The sequence below is a fragment of the Hyaena hyaena genome, unplaced genomic scaffold, assembly GCF_003009895.1.
Source record: "Hyaena hyaena isolate Hyena2069 unplaced genomic scaffold, ASM300989v1 scaffold_470, whole genome shotgun sequence".
Classification (NCBI taxonomy): Eukaryota; Metazoa; Chordata; class Mammalia; order Carnivora; family Hyaenidae; genus Hyaena; species Hyaena hyaena.
This window is the reverse complement of record NW_024081101.1, coordinates 145,846-165,613: the sequence shown is the minus strand read 5'-3', so window position 1 is coordinate 165,613 and position 19,768 is coordinate 145,846. Positions and strand designations below refer to the sequence as shown.

At 35.1% G+C, this 19,768-nt stretch overlaps 1 protein-coding gene across 1 annotated transcript in view; it reads left to right on the top strand.

Moving 5' to 3' along the window:
- LOC120246388 (dystrophin) overlaps nt 1–19,768 on the top strand; it is a gene marked incomplete at its 3' end in the record, with an annotated part of 432,795 nt that overhangs the window by 273,652 nt on the left and 139,375 nt on the right. The window contains exons 14-15 of the mRNA XM_039253866.1: nt 2,080–2,203; nt 15,575–15,662. Coding sequence (XP_039109797.1) covers nt 2,080–2,203; nt 15,575–15,662 — 212 coding nt within the window. The remainder of the gene's footprint in view (nt 1–2,079; nt 2,204–15,574; nt 15,663–19,768) is intronic.

Here is a 19,768-nt window from a genome sequence, read left to right as displayed (position 1 = left end):
TTTGTAGGCGGCTACATGACTAGAGTTGAAGACTTGATTTAATGAGTTAACATCACAGAGAGAAAAAGAGATGTTTAGAAGCCTGCAACAGGACTCTATTTCACCATCACCATTTTGAATGAAGAAATAGGAAAGCCAATAACTGAACTTACAGGAAAAAAACAAATGTAGGGAAGAGAAGAATCACCATGTATGATAAAATAAAAATCCATAAATATTTACAGCTCACATACGTAAAAATGTTTTGATATTCACTGACATAGGATTGGAGTCAAAATCTCGGAATTCAAATCTCTGTTCTGTACAGTTTCTAGTTGGGTAACCTTTACTCGGTAAATATTTGTTACTCTGAACTAGACTTTTTTTGAGGTGAATGATAAAACAGTAAACAAGATGAATTAAGTTCCTTCTCCATGGTTCTAACAGTCTGAGATCAGTTAATTTAATTTATTTGAGCTTCCATCTCCTTACATGAGCACAGAGATTAATAAGACGTTACCATGGGCTTTTTTAAAAACGTAAAAAGAGAATGTTTTTGGAAGTGTTTTCTGCCCTATGAAGCTCTGTATCAGCTTAGTTTTAACACAGTAGCCTGCAAGTGATATGCACAATTTTATCAGGTTTTTATGATTTAAAGCCCTGAAATTCGAATTCACAAAATCAGCTTCTACATTTGTGATTGTGGAGAACTGGCTTAGTGATAGTTTATGTGATAAATTCTGGGAAGTTTTAGTTCAGTTTAACTTCAGTGTGAGTTAAAAGTCTAATGTGGAAATCAAAATATTGATTGGACTCATAGGCTGCATATCCAAGAAGATAATTGTCTATTCTTTCCTGATTGTTCTAAATACAACTCGCATGATCTCTTTAGGAAATACATTTTAAGTAAGAAACCAGCAAGCAATGGAAATGGCTGTTGAAGTAATTAGGATTAGGGTAGGGTACCATTGGATATTTTCTAGGGGATTTAAAGAGTTGATTTCAACTATTTATTTGAGTGTGGTATTGGATAAAAAGATAAAGCATGGTGATTAAAGTACTCTACTTGGTGTCTTAAATTTTGTATTTGTACTTTTGTTCTACTTTGCAAATTGCCTGTGAAAAGTGAGTAAACATTTTTCTGGTGACTGTGTTTGCCTATTTTAATAAACTTGGATTAGATTATTTCTCAGTTCTCTTTTCATAAGTCTCTGCAATAAAAGAATGTTTGAAAATATCAGGGTATATGATTAGATGTCTATTGCAGCATAACAACCCAACCCCAAATTTAGTGGCTTAAAACAACAGTTCTTTATCTTTTCTTACACTTCTGCAATGTGGGCAGGGTTCTCTGGGTAGTTCTGAGGCTCTAAGTGATATCAGGTGGAGAATTCATTTGCTTATATTCAACTGGTGTTTGATATGGGTCAACAGGTGAAAGAAAGCTTTATTCATGTGTGTGGTGCCTCATTCTCTCTCATGTTGTCTCTCCACCTGGCTAGATTGAGCTTCCTCAATGGGCCGTTGGAATTCTGAGGTAACAGTTGCATTTTCAGTGCATGTTCTAAGAGGAAAGGATCCACAGCGCAAGCACTTATCAAGTCTCTGCTTGCATTACACTTACTAATATCCCGTTTGCCTTAGCAAGTCACAGGGCCAGTTTCAGAGTCTGTATTGGTGAAGCTACACAAGGGCATGGATATCAAAGATATGGTTCACCGGGAGCTACTGACCGGAATTATTTGTTTACTGTAAGTACTTTCCAGAAAGAAAGAGGATTGTCTTGGGGAGTAGTAATTTTCAGTGCAAACATTCAGACAGAGGCTGATTGATAGCTTATAGGAGATGCTGTAGGGAGTCAGTTGCTACATTGTGATTAATAAAATGACCTCCATGATCATAAGACTGTAGATCAAAGCTAACTCCAGATTTTGAGCCTACCTAACTAGGGAAATGGTAGTGCTATTAACAGTAACAGGGGCATCAGGCAGGAGTCTCAGATTGGAAGGAGAATGGTAAATGTGCATAGATTGCATTTTTTTTTCTTACAGAAGAAAGAGATAATCAAGAAATAATGACCCTTATTTTTTCCTGCCTTAGGTTGGACGTCGATATAACTGAACTTCACAGTTGGATTACTCGTTCAGAAGCTGTGTTGCAGAGTCCTGAATTTGCAATCTATCGGAAGGAAGGCAACTTCTCAGACCTTAAAGAAAAAGTCAATGTAGGTTATGCATTAAATTTTATGTATTTTCCTAAGTTTTGCTGCTTGTCAACTCTGTGCTTTGTACTGTCTCATTCTATCAGTTGAAAAGATTAAAGCAGTATGATACAATGCTTTTAAATATATCTTTAAAGTATATTTTGCATATCAAGCAGAATCAGAGTTTAGCATAGAGAAATCTTTCCTGGTTGTGCTGTGACTGAGCAAGAATGCTTTTCACAAGCCTTCTTTAACTTTTATATTATTTAGCTGTAAATTAACAATTTTATAACATGAACTCATATTGATTTTCCTTCATGTCTTGTTTTGTCACCTCAAGGCTGGGACTTCGCAAGCTTGCAGAATAGAATATAGACCCTTAGAGATACTATACTTAGGACCCTGTTTATGCTCTTGCTGTCATCAAAACGTTATTCTTTATACTCCTTAGTACTTGTCATAATAGATTTGCATTTTCCAGATATTTATGTATTGCATTACCATAACTAAAAAATGTCCAGCGTCTTTTAATATTTATTTATAGCAAGAGGTGTTTTGCTATTTTTATTCCTTACTGAGACATCATAGTTTTGTCCTTCACAATAGGGATTTTTATTAATTTAATAAGTGCTGCTTCATCTTCAAGGATATTATCAGGGCTTTGATATTTCAACTTCAATGATTATAACACATGCACTTTGGCATTTGTTTGTGAGAGAGTTTTAACAGGCAAAGTAAATACTCTGTAGTGGGAAGGCTAAAGATACAAATATTCTGAATGTCAAATACTTTTAGCCTATAGGAAGGTCACATGAGTGGATAACTGTTTTTTGTTCGGAGCCTTCAGTTTCATACAATACAAACTCCCTTCGGTTGTTGCAAGTACAATGCTATCTTAGCATTGTACAAGCTAAGTACAATTATTGTATTGCTAATACAAGTATTAGCAAGTACAAGCTAATACTTGCTGTGGAGTTAGAACTTTTGGAGAGCAGAAAACGATTTTCTTCTAGGAGAAAATAATCTAGTTTTAGGCTGCTTGATGTGGGGGGGGGCAGATTATTTATCAACATGTCTCAGAGTTAACTATTTATACATTTGGAAGTTATTTTAAAAACATTATTAGTTATATACAGTGTTCTTAGCATCGTAATAGGCTATTATAAATTTCATGAAATAAGCAATAATTACGTTGTGAATGTTTAATTTTAAAATTAAACTAAAGCATATATATATGGTAGAATATGAGCAAAATAGTGTTATTTCAATGTATACTTATTTGAAGGTATATTCTTTGTTAGGATTGTGGAGGGAATTTCTAGGAGTGGAAAATTATGTAGAAAAGATGAACTCCAAATACATTTTAAAGTTCTTGTGACAAATTTGGCCATTGAGAGGATAAGTCACCTTGGGCAGACATTTTATTAGCTAATTTAAATTTTTTAAATTTATCTTAATAATCTACTTATCTTTTTGTCATCCTATTTCTGTATCTTAAAACAGCTCTGATCAAGCAGGGAAATTGAGTTCCAGCATTTCAAGAATATAAATTCAAAAATTTCCTGTTATCATATGGTTACCTAGAAGCAATTTGCATTTAATCAATAGTGTCAGCAATGACAGACTGAAAGTGCTAAAAAAAAAAAAAGTACAATGTTGTATGAGTGGTTTTCAGATGCTTCGTGAGTCACCTTTATCAACTTCTCTCATTTTCAGAAATAACAACATCATTCTTAATTGCCTACTAAAATAGGCTGTGAAATGATTTACCTAGACATTTCCTTCAGGCTAAATATAATATATATGTATTAAAAATCCGTGAGAGAAATACATAGTAATGATGATGAATATGCAGTTTAAATGTACATTAGTTTTCTTAATTCTTCACCTGTCAGTTTATGTAACTTATTTTCAACACATGGGAAGTCCGTCTCATGAACTTGAGTGATATTCTTTTTTAGGCATGCATTAAAAATGGCTAAATATTTACCTCTTTTTTTTTCTCTTTCACTTGACTTCTTTCATCTATTATTTTCAAGTGTTTTCAACCAGTTAGAATATCCTCGAACATTATCACCTCAGTTTTATATACTTTAAAACCTAATGTAATTTTTTCTTATCTAGTAGCCATGTGTTTAATCCATATACTCAACATAATGCATTTAATTAAAAGTTGAATTCTAGGGGACATTTCTACTCAAAGTGGTCCCTGGATGACCAATATTGGCGACATATCTGAGTTTATTAGAAATGTGTGATTTCAGACCTAATGAATAAGAATTTTCATTTGTACAAGACCCACAGGTGATTCATTGGTACATAAGGGTTTATGAATCAGTACTGTAAGTCACAATCTGAGACTTTACCAGACGCATAGATACATTACTCATTCTGTTAATGTCACCACAGTTGAGAATTGTAACCTGACTTAACAGGTAAAGCTATTCAACTTCTTGAATTGAGCACATGGTAATATAAAGTAGTACTTCAAATAACAAAACGGTGTAGCCTTACTGCAAGGTGATTGTGCACCTGTACAGTGTTCTCTTGAAAGCCTTCATACCAGCTGTTAAGGTCGCCAGACCTTGGGCTCTTTCTGGAACCCATGCTCACTTGATACCAAATCAACTTTTAAACAAGTTCCACTGGAGGGGCACCTGGGGGCTCAGTCGGTTAAGTGTCTGACTTCTGCTTAAGTCATGATCTCACTGCTCATGAGTTGAAGTCCTGCTTCGGGCTCTGTGCTGACAGCTCAGAGTTTGGAGCCTGTTTCGGATTCTGTGTGTATCTCTCTCTCTGCCCCTCCCTTGCTCATGCCCTGTTTCTCTCTCTCTCTCTGTCTCTGAAAAATAAATAAACATTAAAAATTTTTAAAACATAAATAAGTTCTGCTGGAAATCTTCAAGCCAATTCTTTCTATATTTTATTTTTTACTTGTATTATGTGGGTTTACCACCCAGAACATAGGTCTCTCCATTCATCTGCACTTTCTTGTATCTTCATCTCTCTGCTCCTTTACACTCGCTTACCTTTGCCTCACTGATTTTTGATGCCTTCCTGCTCTCAGTCCCTGTGTACTCTGAAGCCTTTCTTTGGAAACAAAATTTCTGTCTTGTATACTCCTTGTATTCATTCATCCATGGAAACCAATTGGACCCTCAAGAACACCACTAAGACTCATGACTCTTTGCCACTCGTTTAGATTTGCTACTTTCCTCATTTCCCAGGGCCAATTCCAAAGGTACTGCTCTCTCTGTAAAAATGCCTTCCCTTGTGTTTGATGCCCAATAGCCATCACCATTTTATAATATTGTTTTTCTCATTGAAGACTTTGGCACCAGGATCACCGTCTCCTCCACCCAAGCTGTGCCTTCATCCATAAAAATCTCAGACCCTGTAGACTGGCTTGCTCTCTCCCAAAGTTGCCATTTCCCTAATCTCTTCAATTCAGCTACCCACTTGCATAACTATAGGTGTTTCATCGCCAGACAGTACTCTCTTTCTGAAATACCATACTTAACACAGATTGCTTCGTACTTCTCCTTAAGCTTTGCATGCATCCCTAGTACATTTTCTTCACTATTTCTGTCAACAATTATTTTAGTAGATCTCCTAAACTTTTTCCCTCCATTTATGTTAGATGACTTTCCTTTTTATTTTAATATCTCCCAAATTATGTGTATTTGTGTTCATATTCCCTTTTTATCCCCTCCGCCTTGGTGGAAGAGTCTGTGCTTTGGCTAGTCAAGTCTAATCGGTGTGTATGCGTGTGTGTGTGTGTGTGTGTGTGTGTGTGTGTGTGTGTTCTCAAAGTCTTCACTGTCTCTGTCCTAAGGAACCTGCCTCCATTCAGCCCTTTGTCCATATCTTCAATAAAACCCTCCTCTCCTATAAACACATAGGACTATTTTTGTGCCTTCTGTTATTCAGGTTCTCTGCAGGACTAGATTCTATTAATATCTTTATCCTTCACGAAATTCTTTCCTCCCTGGGTTTATGGGATGACATTATCTACTGGTCTCCTTTTGTACATTTTGGTCATTTGTTCTATCTCCTTTTGCCTTTAATAGTGATTTTAGACACAATTATTGCCTTGTTTTTCTTCTCTGGATTATCCTCATTCCTTCCTATTCAAATAATATCTACTTTTCTAACGACCCCCAACTATGTATCATTAGCTCATGTCTCTCCCCTAAAGCCCAACCCCATTTATTTATTTGCCTAACAGACTTTAATTGAATATTTGCCTGAAAACTTAAAATAAACCTCATGATCTCCCCAGCCCTCCTTTATTTATCTTTCCTTTCTTTCTTCTGACAGCCTAGTCCAGAAACCTAAAAGCTAACTGGGTCATCTAGATTTTTTTCCCTACCATTTGCCAGTCTACCCAAGTACAATTAATTTCATTTCCTTAACAGCTCTTGAAACTGTCCTGTTCACTCTGTGAGCATCACCACAACTCTGATGAAAGCTAATATCATGGCTTACCTCTCTTTAAGATGCCGGTCCCTAGCTGGCCTTCCCCGCCACTAATGTTGTATTCCATTAGAAGTTTTCACATCACTTCTGTCAAAGTGAATTTAGTAAAACATGAACATTATCCTGTTATGCCTGTGTTGATAGTCATTTAAGAAAGCAGAAAGCAGCCATTGATAATCAGGAGCTAGCTTGGCTACTTTAGTGAGTACTTGGAGATGCTCACTGCTATGCTCGTGCTTATAGGTAGTCTGTGACATTTTCCTGTCAAAAATGCACAACAGCTTCGAGTACCAACACAAGACAAGGCCATTTCATGATTGTGATGGATCAAAACAAAAGCATGACCATTTTGTAATCATGTTTCAGTGCAGACAAAAAGAATAACATTATGAAAACCTTCCCAAGTGGCGCATACCCCCCATCTTCACTGATACGACTGTGTTGCCTTACTAATGGTAGCTTTAGCCTCTTTACGTTGTTTGTGCCACCTAGATAAAACCTTTTGTGGTAACCAGTCATAGAAGGACCTCTGCTTCCTTAGAGCATCTAAGTACTTCCTTGACCACCCCCTTGACCTTATATGTGCACAACTCCAATAAACTCTAACCATTTTCTTACAGACCTACCCCATAGATCCCTATTATATGCCACCTTTCCTGTTACAACAAGTAAATCAACCTAACTTTGTTAATTTATAGGCATGTCCCTTGTGGCCTGTGGCTTGAAGGCATTGACAGAGTCGGGATATTCACCTTGCCTTTATGAAGGATACCATGATGTGATTCCTTTTTACTTAACAATTTCAAACTGATTTCTGGCCATTGTAACATTGATTAGAGTGTTGGTTTCTAGACGTTAGGGACAGGAGCTTAATTTGGTTTTTGTTTGTGTGTTTGTTTTGGTTTGGCTTACTTTGGTTTTGCCATGCCAGCGCCTAATATAGTGCCTGGTATTTAACACAATTGATGTTTGGCTATAGGAAAAAATGATTTTTTTTTTCAGTTCCTCCAGCACATTTTAAGTCAAGTTCTGCTACCAATATGAAGGATATAACAACTTCTGGATAAACATTTGAGTGAATAAATTACTTTTTCTGTCAAAGGGCAAAACTTCATTATAGAATGTTAAGTGAATAGAAAATTAATTGCTTCTAAACTCAGGGTAGGCCTCTGGGGAATCTGGAACTTACTTTCATATTAATTAGAGAAGATGTCATGAAAAGAGGAGGCTTTTAAGAGATGCCGATAAAGAAGGAGGAAGAGGTCATAGAGTGTTTTTAATCAACTTATTAGAAAATCAGTAAACTTCCCTCCTTTGTATACTTTGCTTAAAACTTAATTATGTTTCTTTTTACTTTATATTATTATACAACTCACTTGCCTTTTGTTTTGCACTTGAAGTTAAACATCTTAGAGTTTTTAATTGCCTGACACCTCCAAGAATTATTACAGGGTTTTAATATATTTTAAAATTAATGATACATTTCTTATGGAATGGTTCACTGATGCCTTTTTTAGCTTCTGTATTCTTGATATAACCTATACTAGATACTTTAGGATCTGAGTAGCAGCTTCTAAACATATGTTTACATATTAAACATATATTGACTAAAGTATTTAATACTCTCTTAAGAAAAATCTTTTCAGAAGTATATGTTCTATTATAAAACGTAATTTTAAGATTAAAAATACTGTGTGTGTATGTGCACACACATACATATATGATAAATAGAGAAGTGTATGTGTGTGTATACACACATATATATGTTTACATTTCTATCTGTGTATCTATGCATCTGTCTAGAGAGAGAGAGGAGAGAGGGAAAGCAAGACATAGAATAGGAGTAAAGACTGAAGATGATTAAACATTTGAAACATATCTGGGAAAAATATAGCCCCCAAAGTTCTGAGACCAATATAGGTTTGTTACTCTTACTCTCTAGTGATAACAAAACATTTTGACCTGTCAGCATGGCATGACATGATCTGAAAATACAGGGGCAACTTAATTAGGGTGCTTTAAGCTATATTCTTCTTTACTACTCAACTGGAATGCTCGTTTATCTGTTCCTGAGATCCAAAGAATCCTGGTTAGTACCGTAGTCAAGAAACATTCTCTTCTCTTTTGTTCAGTATCAGTTCTACATTTTACAGTCTCCTGTACAAGTTTAGATGATGGGTAGTGCATTTTTAGTTTCTTCCTTATGAGATTCATGTCTTTATGATCTTGCAAGTTCATTCCATTTCTGGGACACTGAACCTCTTCTAGGCCCTCAGTTTGCTGTGTCTTTGGCGTGGAGTCTATGATATCTCAGTGAGGATACCAAAGATGTTGGCTGAAATTTTGTTTGGTAGACCATCGTTGGTAGTTTACACTCCCTCTAATTTTTTCAGTATGATATTTTTTCATTATTCCATAACAAATATTATAAGCATGATATTCTGTTGTTTCTCTTTGTTTTCTTTTCCTTACCCAAGGTAAGATTCTATTAAGTTTTGACTTAATGAACTTTACACAATACTGTTTGTCTTCTGTTTGGGTAATTGCAGGACTTCATAACAGTCCTGCTGGAAAGTGGGCCAGTGTACCCATACTCCCCCATCTAATCTGCATCTTCTAGAAGGCTTTCATTTAATTCAGCTTCCCTTTATTTAGTTTGCGGCACCTAGCCTCCTAAACTGGTTCTGTGACCACTGTATGCACAGCTACTTGAGTTTGTTCTACATTTACACCTCCTTAGAGCGTTTTAACTGTGGAGAGGGTGGAATAGAGAATAATACTCTATATGGAGGCATTATGCTACAGTGGACCTCACTGTACTATTCATCTACTATGTACCAGACCTCCTTCTATGCACTGGACATGATGGAGGGAGGAAGTACACAAGGGCACCTGATCTTATACAATTTCTTTTCCAGTGGGGAAGATGAAAATTAAGCAAGATTAATATTCAATTTATAGAATTTTATTGATAAATGTCAAAGACAAAAATAAAGGAGGAACGAGGGCTGGGAAGTTTGTGTGTGTGTGTGTGTGTGTGTGTGTGTGTGTGTGTGCGCGCGCGCACGCAGATAGAGTAGCAATAGCAGGCCTTCCTGAGAAAGTGACCTTTAAGTAAAGATCTGAAGGCAGTGAATGATTTATAGATACCTGAGATAGGAGCGTTTCAGGGAGAGGGAAGAGAGAATGGATAGCAGTTAGGGAGGAGCATGCCTAGAGTTTCAGAGAATAACAGAGTGTGGCAAAGATGAAGAATCAGGGTGATTCTTCACAGATAAAGAGGTCAGAGAAGTTAAGGAGGTTAACACAAGATGGGCCATGGTTAGTACTTGGGCTTTTATTCAGAGTGAGAAGGGAAGCCATCGGAGAGTTGAGCTGACTTCTGTTGTTTCTGGCTTCTTCAGTGTGCTGTGTTAAAAATATACCATCGGAGAGCAAAGATGGAAGTAGAAATACCATTTATTAGGCTTTTTGGAAACATCCAGACAAGTGAGTGATGTTGGAATCTGTTTTGTTTTGTTTTATTTTATTTTACTAGTGTGGTAGTAGTGAGCACAGTAACAACATCATTTTCTGGATGTATTTTAGATTAGAGTTAACAGGAGTTTCTGAGGTATTGGATATGGGGTTTGAGTGAAAAAGAACAGTCAAGAAGAGTGAAAAGCTTATGGCTTGAAGAAATGAAGCTATAGATGGAGCCTCTATACATTTATACAGGGAGATGTGGAAGAACCAGCACAGGAGATTGAGTAAAGAGAGTGTTCTTGAAGTAGGAGTAAACCTATGTACTTGTCATCTAGGATAGCAAATTAAGAAAAGTTTTGAAGAAGTATCCTCTGAATGAAATTATGACGTTAAGTAAGTTGAGAACTGAGAATCAGCCACTGCATGTGGTAGCATAGGGGCTAGTGGTGTCATTAATTGCAATAGTTTTGATGGAACTGAATGAGGGAATAGGTGTGAGAACCAGTTTTTCTCTTTTTCTTTTTCTTGATCTCTTTCTCTTTTTCTTTCTTTCTTTTTTTTTTTCTCTTCTTTCATCTTTTCTTCTGTCGTGGGCTAGTTTGTACTTTGCAATGTAGACTTGCAGCGGGCCAGTATTTCTCTTTGATGGCACATGCCTGTTTAAAGTAAGGGTTATGCCTTCCCTTTCGCAGAACCATGTTTCTCTCCAGACTCTTCTTGTGGTGGTCATGTGATTTTTATTTTACATTTCCTTGCATTTTTATATATGTTATTCTCAGAAAATGAGAGAAGGCAGATGCATTAGGAACTACTAATCTGACCTATTTTATTTTTTATTTATTTTTAATTTTTTATGTCTTTATTTTGAGAGAGAGAGACAGAGAGAGAGTGGCAGAAGGGCAGAGAGAGAGGGAGACACAGAATCTGAAGCTGAGCTGTCAGCACAGAGCCGGATGTGGGGCTCGAACCCACAGACTGTGAGATCATGGCCCAAGCCGAAGTTGGATGCTTAGCCGACTGAGCCACTCAAGCGCCCCATAATCTGGCCTATTTTCATAAAGTAACACCCCCCAAAAAAACACAAAAAAACAGAAGTTCATATATTTTCTTTGAGAGAGAATATGTATGTATCCACGTCCAGGAAAAAAAAGAGATTTCCAGTGCTATTTATTTTGTAAACTTCTTTAACGCTTGGTGTATGTGATGCCTTAGACTCTTGTCACACGTTTTTGTGGACAAGGTACTCTAATCAATTCTTAGATCAAAATTCATTCCTAAACTTGTTTTTAACATTATTGAAATCACCATTCATTAGGATGCCCACATGTGGCAGTTTGGGCCATTCTCCGTTTATGGCATTCCATTTGTTACAGCTTAATTATTTCTAGATTTCCATTTTACTGTGTAAGAATTGTCCCAGTTTGGGAAATAAATCATTTGAAGAGCCTCCTTTAATCTTCTCAGAGTCCCTGGAGGGTAGGTATCTTTATTGTTATTTTACATAGAAAATATTGAGGCTCAGAAAGGTTGAATCACTTTCCAAATGTCAAACAGCTGGTAAGCAGGGGAGGCAGAATTCAAACCATCTGAGAACAGAGTGACTCCAAAACTTTTCATTACCTTCTTTACTGTCTTCTTGCTGCCCTAAATTTCCTCATTTTTCATCAGCCACCTATAGCTGTGTCTGAAATGAAATGTTTTCTGGACTCTTCACTGTCTTGCTCATACCCCTCAAGGCACATCTGTGCCAATATCTCTTTATTTTCCAATATTCCCCTTGAAAGTGATGTTACCTAAGAGAATCCAGGTAGCATCTACACACTGACAGATAACGTGTTGGCCATTAAATGCTTATTTCTCAGACCTGTGTCTCTATTTATAATGGTTACTCGGTTTGTGTAGAATAGACATCCGGCAACGGGGTTCGGTAATTGAACTGTACACAGAGTCGCCAGTCAGCCTGTAGACTGTCAATGTCTCTTCTGAGTAATCAGTCATTCCTTCTGATACCTTGGAGCCCGAACTGCATTAATGGTTAAATACTTTGAATATCATCTTTGACTACATCCGAACTATCAGGTCACTTTTGCTGGGAGTTGTAGTCAGATAGGTTCAGTGCTGTTTGATTAAGTTCCATTGCAATACCCTTGGAAACAGCACAGCATGTTTGAAAGAGAGCTGAACTTATAAATAAATAGATGATCAGTGTTCTAAGATCAGATGTAAAACCTTCTAACTCTACAATCTTGTATATATGACTTAATCTTGCTGATGCTCCATTTTCTCTGGTATAAAAGAAGATAAGATACTGCTGTTTCCTTCTATTCCACAGAATTATTATGAAATACATATGAAATGATGCACATGAACTGTAATTGGGTTTGTGTGCCTCACTTACCTCCTCTGTCAAACTGGAAGAGCAAGAGTGTACCTATTCCATAACTTACTGTTTTGATGTGGTGGTTATTGCTATTACATGTGTATGAGAATAACTAAAATAATGTGATTAACTAAACTAGATATCTAAGCTAGTTACCCTTGAAATAATCAATTAGATGTTTCTCTTTCTGTTAGTAATACTAATTGATTCTTCTGTTAGATGCTTAGAATTAAGATTGTGATTATGACATTTAGAAGGCCATTGATAATTTTTTCATCACTTACAAAGACAATGTGGTGTTCTGATTCTACCATTTATATAATTTCATGTAGAGAAAAGCAGAACCTCACTGCAGTAAAAATAGAAACTCCTCTGATAGGAAGGGGTAACTCTAACACTATTTTACTTGGAGAATACCAGTTTGTTTTTCTGTTGTCTTGGAGTACACGTAGTTTTTTTTTTGTTTGTTTGTTTTCCTCTCTCTGGCCCCACTTTCACTGATGTAGTTAAAATGTGGAACACCCCAGATTCTCCTATAGATCTTGGTAGTTGTGAATGTTATATATTTATTTAGAATGTGCTTATTTTTTTCTTTTAAAGTGCTCAGAGTCCTTGGCAAATGGCATTTACGTTTTAATGGAGAATCAATTTAAAGTATTGAAAACCTGTGCCAATAAGCTGCCTTCTAAGAACAGAGCATTTAGAAGACAAAAACTGAAAGTTGAGCAAATGGGAATTTTGGAACTTCTTCTAGCTTTTTACACTTAACAAAATGCTGTGACTCCTTTATTTTCATGGACTTTTCAGTTCTACTAGAAAGTTAGGACCTTCTGGGGTTGTGCAAATACTTGTGTCAACAAATTGATAATGCCTTTGTGAAAATGATTTTCAAGGTAACCCAGAAGTTTCACCTGCTAATTGGTATGGGATCCTGGGAGCATATAATCCCCAAATACCACAATCTGTGTGCTTTGAAATTTTCAAGTAGAATCCAAGATATTAAAATGTGTCTATCACTTTTAGACTTTCCCTACTGATGATATGAACCTGAATTTTCATTTGCTGCCCTTGATAGGATAACATAAAAGGTATATTTTCCAAATAGAGCTATTAATACTTAAAACAAAACCCAAGACCGTCATTTTATAGCATTTTATTTCATTTATTTTGCTAAATTTTAATTAGTATTTTGTATATTAGGGTTCCCCCCCCCCGATTGGATATATCCTATTGTCTATAGGCTTTTTTTTTTTTTTAGCATTTTGTCCTCTTGACCTTGAATCCAGTAATCCTATTTCATGAAACTCTTTTTAAAATCAATTTTAAGAGCCCTCCATTCAATTGTAGTTATTACTTTAAACTGGAGAATAACTTTTAAATATTTAAAAATGTATGGATTGGGGTGCCTAGGTGGCTCAGTCGGTTAAGTGTCCGACTTTGGCTCAGGTCATGATCTTGTGGTTTTTGGGTTCGGGCCCCGCATCGGGCTCTGTGCTGATAGCTCAGAGCCTGGAGCCTGTTTCAGATTCTGTGTCTCCCTCTCTCTCCGACCCTCCCCTGCTCACACTCTGTCTCTCTGTCTCTCGAAAATGAATAAACATTAAAAAATTTTTTAAAAATGTATGGATTATTGTATGAGCACTCTCATCATTTGATGTGCTTGGGAAATAGTCTAATCTAGAAATAAGATGATTACTTCTTTCACTGAACGTATTTCTGATGTTGCCCTACTATCTATCTATCTATATTTAGTCGACATATCTTTCTGTCTTTGTTTGCTTTCAAAGGCAAGCACTCGATCTGCGCTGTATAATTACAGTTGGCACTTGACACATTGTGGCTTTTTAAATTTAATTCTATTAGATTAAAAATTAGTTTCCTCAGTCACACTTGCCACCTTTCAAGTGCTCACTACCCGCATGGGGCTAGTGGCTACTGTACTGGACAGCACAGATGTATAATATTTTTGTCCTTGAAGAAAATCCTATTGAACAAAGCTCTGCAAAGTGTGCACGTATTGATTATATCCCTCCCACCTGTGCTCTAGTGTCACACCTTGGAATATTTGTTTAAATGCCTGGAGATCTAAATAAAAATTTGAAAAATAATCTGATGTGAAATAACCTATCACAAACTCAAGTGAAATCTTTGTATGATACTATTACTTCGTCACAGGAGTGCTGCTCTAACTATGTTAAATGCCTTAAAGCTTGAGTTTTTCTGTGAATAGTTATGTTTTGGTACATAAAGCATACTGTTACAGCCTCGTTTTTAATGACTATGGTCATACAGTTCTAATAATGTGTCATATTTTACAATATGGTATCTTATGTGATCTTTAAAAATATCTCTGTAGAAACATTATTAGCTAAATTCAAGGGTATCAAGTGCTAGATTTTGTTAATTTAAATAATTGTGTTTTTGTTGTTCAGAGGTTAACTCTCAGGAGAAATGAACCAAGGGATTTAGAAAGCATTTTGAAACTGAATCTATTTTTCCTTGAAATGGGAGTACTTTGAATGTTTCAGAGAAAAAAATTAACCAGCAGTCTTGTGATTTGATAAATATGAGTGTTTTGTGGGGTTTTTTTTGCTAAAATAGTCATCCTAGTATGATTTTCCATTTTTATATACTCGCAAGATATTTTTCTTTGATTTTTAATGCAGAATACATAAGTTAGTAGGAGTACCTTCAGTGATGTGTGTTTAAAAGACAAACTCCATTTTTAATTATCTGTCACTTTATCCTTTCGTTGTTTCTTACAATTTGCTTTTGTTCTTTTTCTTTTGCATTTTTATATTACATTGCATCAGAAACTGTTATGTAAAACAAAAAGTTCAGAGTAGAAATCTTATTAAAAGTAGTAGCAGTTCAATATGAAAACGCCTTGTGCTTTGTCATTTTGATGCTTCTGGTGCCAAGAAACTTGAGAAAGAAGTCTTTAGATTCACACGATAAGCTGACAGAGTGAATTATCTTAAGGCTTGAAAGGGCAGGTAGAAGTTATAATTACTGTGTAGCTTCACAATCCTTGTATTGAAATACTCACCTTTGCTATCATGCTGCAGGCCATAGAGCGAGAAAAAGCGGAGAAGTTCAGAAAACTGCAAGATGCCAGCAGATCAGCTCAGGCCCTGGTGGAACAGATGGTGAATGGTAATTACACGGACTTGATTTAGATAATCTTCTTAGGGATTTGATAAACACATAGGTTCATATTTATCAGCTGAATTATATCAGACAAGCACTTCCTGAATACAAATTTAAATTGAAGTGAGTTTATGAGCTTTTTATTATTCTTTCTTAATGCTAAGGAAATTATTAGAGGAAATTCATCTTTGAGTCCACAGGAAGAAAATGGGATGTGCTAGAATATTTTATCCATCTATTGCAGAGAAATCAATTTTAATGCAAATCCTGCTAGTCTTTGTCCAAATAATTTAAGAAAACAAGGTTTTCAGAAATCATTGGGAAATGTAAGCAATCATGTACTATGTGGAAACTGATTGTCATCTGATTTTAAGTAATTCTTGCAATATATTTTTCTGAACAGACGAAAATTATGTGTAAGGTTTCATCAACATACCTGTTTGCTAATAATATATTTGTCTTTTTTTCTGTTACTTTTTGTTTCTATAGTCCTTTTACAAATGTCTCCTCAAGGGAAAGTTTATTTATTTATTTTTTTAACTTCAGCTGTTTTTGAGTGTGGTCAAAGGGAAAAGCTAACCATTTTTTTAAAAGAATGAATTAAAATTAACTTTTCAAAAGAAAATATGTTATTGATCTCACTTTGTGAACAAACTTCTTTGAAATTGCCATTGTTCTACTACTTTATTCACTTACAGATAGAAGTAATTTATGAGACTCAGGGATGTTTTCAGACAAGATTTTTTTTTACGTATTTCACAGATGTTTATAAGAATATAATAACCAAATGTAACAAATGTATTTGTTGGGCATGTCAGCTTTTTTGAGAACCTGCCTGCATTCTGGAGCATAAATTTTGTGTGTGAATTATTATTATTTTTTTTGCCTTAATTGCCATGTTGGCATTAAAAAGTTCAGTGATCTTCCTAGGAAATCAATTCATTTTTTTCTCTTAATGAGCCCCATGACTGTATTTGGTTAACAATAAAAACAAGCAAACATGACAGCTGAAGATTGGGTTAACAAGTTAATGACTACATCGACAATGTAAAATACTGAAAGGTTATTGTTTAGATGTATGTTGCCGGGTGGTTTAACTGATGAGTTTGGTAACAGCATATTCATATTAAATGAAATTGTATGATCTAAAAAATTGTCTTGTAGCGGCTATGCAATTTCCCGCAAGAACTATATTATCACTTTTTTATTTTTATAAGCCAATGTAAAATCTTTACTTTCAAAAGGCCTCATTTTATAATCACATATCAAGCATACCTTGCCTCAAATCATTATTCAAAGCAGTTAAAATGATGAAGTGAAGGGAATGATTTTTTTGGTAGTTAAAACCACAGAGAGGATTAAAATTAAAATGATTATATGATTAGTGATCGTGTCATTTTCTAAATTATTGCCCTCATAGCTCTAATTTTTGGAGACCTCAAAAAAATCAAGACATACACTAGGTCCTTAATAAATATAAACTGGTGAAATTCTTAGCAAAGCAAATTTAAGGCAGTAATGGAGTTAATTTTGGTCAGAGAATAATAATACTTCTAAGGAGAGTGCTACTTGTGTGAAGAGCAAAGAGCTCTAAGAGGTAGGGTGTGACGTGTGCCATTCCTTACTGGTTGACTATATTGATCCAGTTTTAAGCTTCTCACCTGTGAGGCCAATAAAGATAAGGTCTAGCTGTTAAATGATCAGACTCCAATTTGTGCTTTAACTAGAGGATAGCTGTGATGCTCCTTTCAATCAGACAATTTATATGGTTACTAAAAAGTAGACTCAGAGATTGTAACTTCTCTTTTTGTTCTTTTTGGTCTTACACAGAAATAATTTCATAATACTCATTTTGTGTGATTGTGCAATTTGTGAGTTAAGACAGACACACAGATATGTGCCTGGAGCCTCTTCAGGTGTTATTTCGTTGGGACCCCTAACCCTAATTTACGATGGCTCCAGGGACATTGAACCAAAAACCAGAATTAACTGATGTAGCTCACAGAGCTGACAGACAGACTGAGGTTGCGCTAACCCAGCTTTCCAAAGCATGATCTCAGTTAAGGTCCTAAGTTTACATGCACAGGATTTCCTTTATCACATTTAAGCTGTGGAGTTAAAATAAAACTCGTAACCATATAAAGCACATACATTCTTACTGTTTTATTTATGGAAAGGAGAAAAACAACTGAATGATGGTACTTCATTTATGCCCTCACATCAGTGTCTTTTAACCATGTACCTTGTCCTCAAAAATTAAGAAAAGGACAAGTCATTCTTGCATAAGGTTAAAATATTGCACAACTAATACAAATATTTCTACAGTTTGTTTTATCGTGCTCACAACATTTAACATATATTCATATGTATAAAATATATATAAAGAATGGCATTAATATTTTTAAAAACATTTTATAAATGTGACATTTTCTATGTTTGTATGCATACTCACAAAACTGATTTTTTTTCCTTCAGATAATTTACCCTAAGATTAGAGTGCTTTTTTTTTTTTTTTTTTTAAGTTTGGGAATGATTTCAGAACTCCTCTTTTAAATTTTCCTTCATAATGAAAAAAGACATGGAAAAAAACATCACCCCTCAATACTTACATTTCACATCAGTTTTGAAACAAAATGACACATTAGACATATTTCCCAATCATTTTTTGGCCATTTCTAAATAGCTACTGAGGAAAAGAATTTTTAGCATCACCTAAGAAATACAGAAAACAAAACCCATTAGTCTTGAGGGCAGACTCTCAACGGAAACTCGGAAAAAGGGGCAGTGTCTTAAAATTGTTGAAAGTGTAAGATTATCATGATGCCAGTATAGAAGTGGCTTTGATTTGATGTCACAGAATTTTGTTCAAAATTAGTTTTAGGACAAACTGTCTTCAGGACAAATGGTGTCCTGAAAACCCCATATCTTGTAACATGTGTTTAGTTTCACAGGGTCAAGTAGAATTTAGGATCAACTTAAGATAATTTTTATTTTGACTACACTTTATCAAATGCAAAGGCTTATTTGCAGAATAGTAAAGTACACTTAAATATAGTGCGAATTTTAATGTTAATTATATTGTGAATTTTACACTAGAATGATGTGTATTTGGGAAGTATGTACAGATTCAGTCGGAGACTCTTATTAATTTATTTGGAACCTATTTTTATGACCAAAAAAGGGAGGTTGAATAAATTATTTGTATACTTTAAGGCTTGGAGGAACTTTTTCCTTATGGATGCCCCCCTTCTTTTGGAAGAGTGTAAGTGATGTTCATGATCCTAATAGGCTAAAAAAGAGAGGCTGCAGTACTGTTAACAGAGAGAGTGTTAGCTTAAAACGCATGTTTCCAAGGTTTTGACATGGATTTTGGTATAATTAACTGATTTATCTATTCCTTAACTGTATTCTTTCTGAACTAACATTAAATTTGTGATTCTTGTCAACATCATTTGATTGAATAAGTATGGGAATAATTTAAGAGGGTATTGGATGGCAGAGAGAAATTCTTATTAGAAAAGTTTTCACACATGTAATTTTTATGAAGCCTGTTGTCGCTATGGAAGATGGGGTTAATAACTTCAGTCCCAAGAAATTGTTGGCTTTCTAGAATTTTAATGAGAGTAACTGGGAGACGAGACTGGTTACCTAGTGATCTAATTATGTTTCCTTTAGCTGTGTTAAACAGAGAAGGAGGATTTCCAAATTTGTACTTACTTCTTTTTTTCTTTTACGGACACAGTGTAACCTTTTTTAAGGTTTGTTTATAATTTTTGATGTTAATACAAAAATGGTATAAATGATTAAAATTTTAGAAAATTTAACAACTAAATAGGGTAAAGAATCTTACTACTCTATCATTACTCTTGATTTATAATTAAGGAATCCTGATTTCCTAAGATTTTATGTCATTTTTTTAACTGATCTGCTTACCTCAAAGCAAAAGCTTTGTAGTGTATGAGGAAGATGATGGGATTTCAGGATAATCTAGAATATTTGTATATCTAAACATTGTTTCTACCCATTTAGATTAGACTATTCTTAATTTTGTTTGTAAAATAATGTTCTTGCATCCATATTCTCCTTAACAGCCAAGTATAAAACGGACGCCT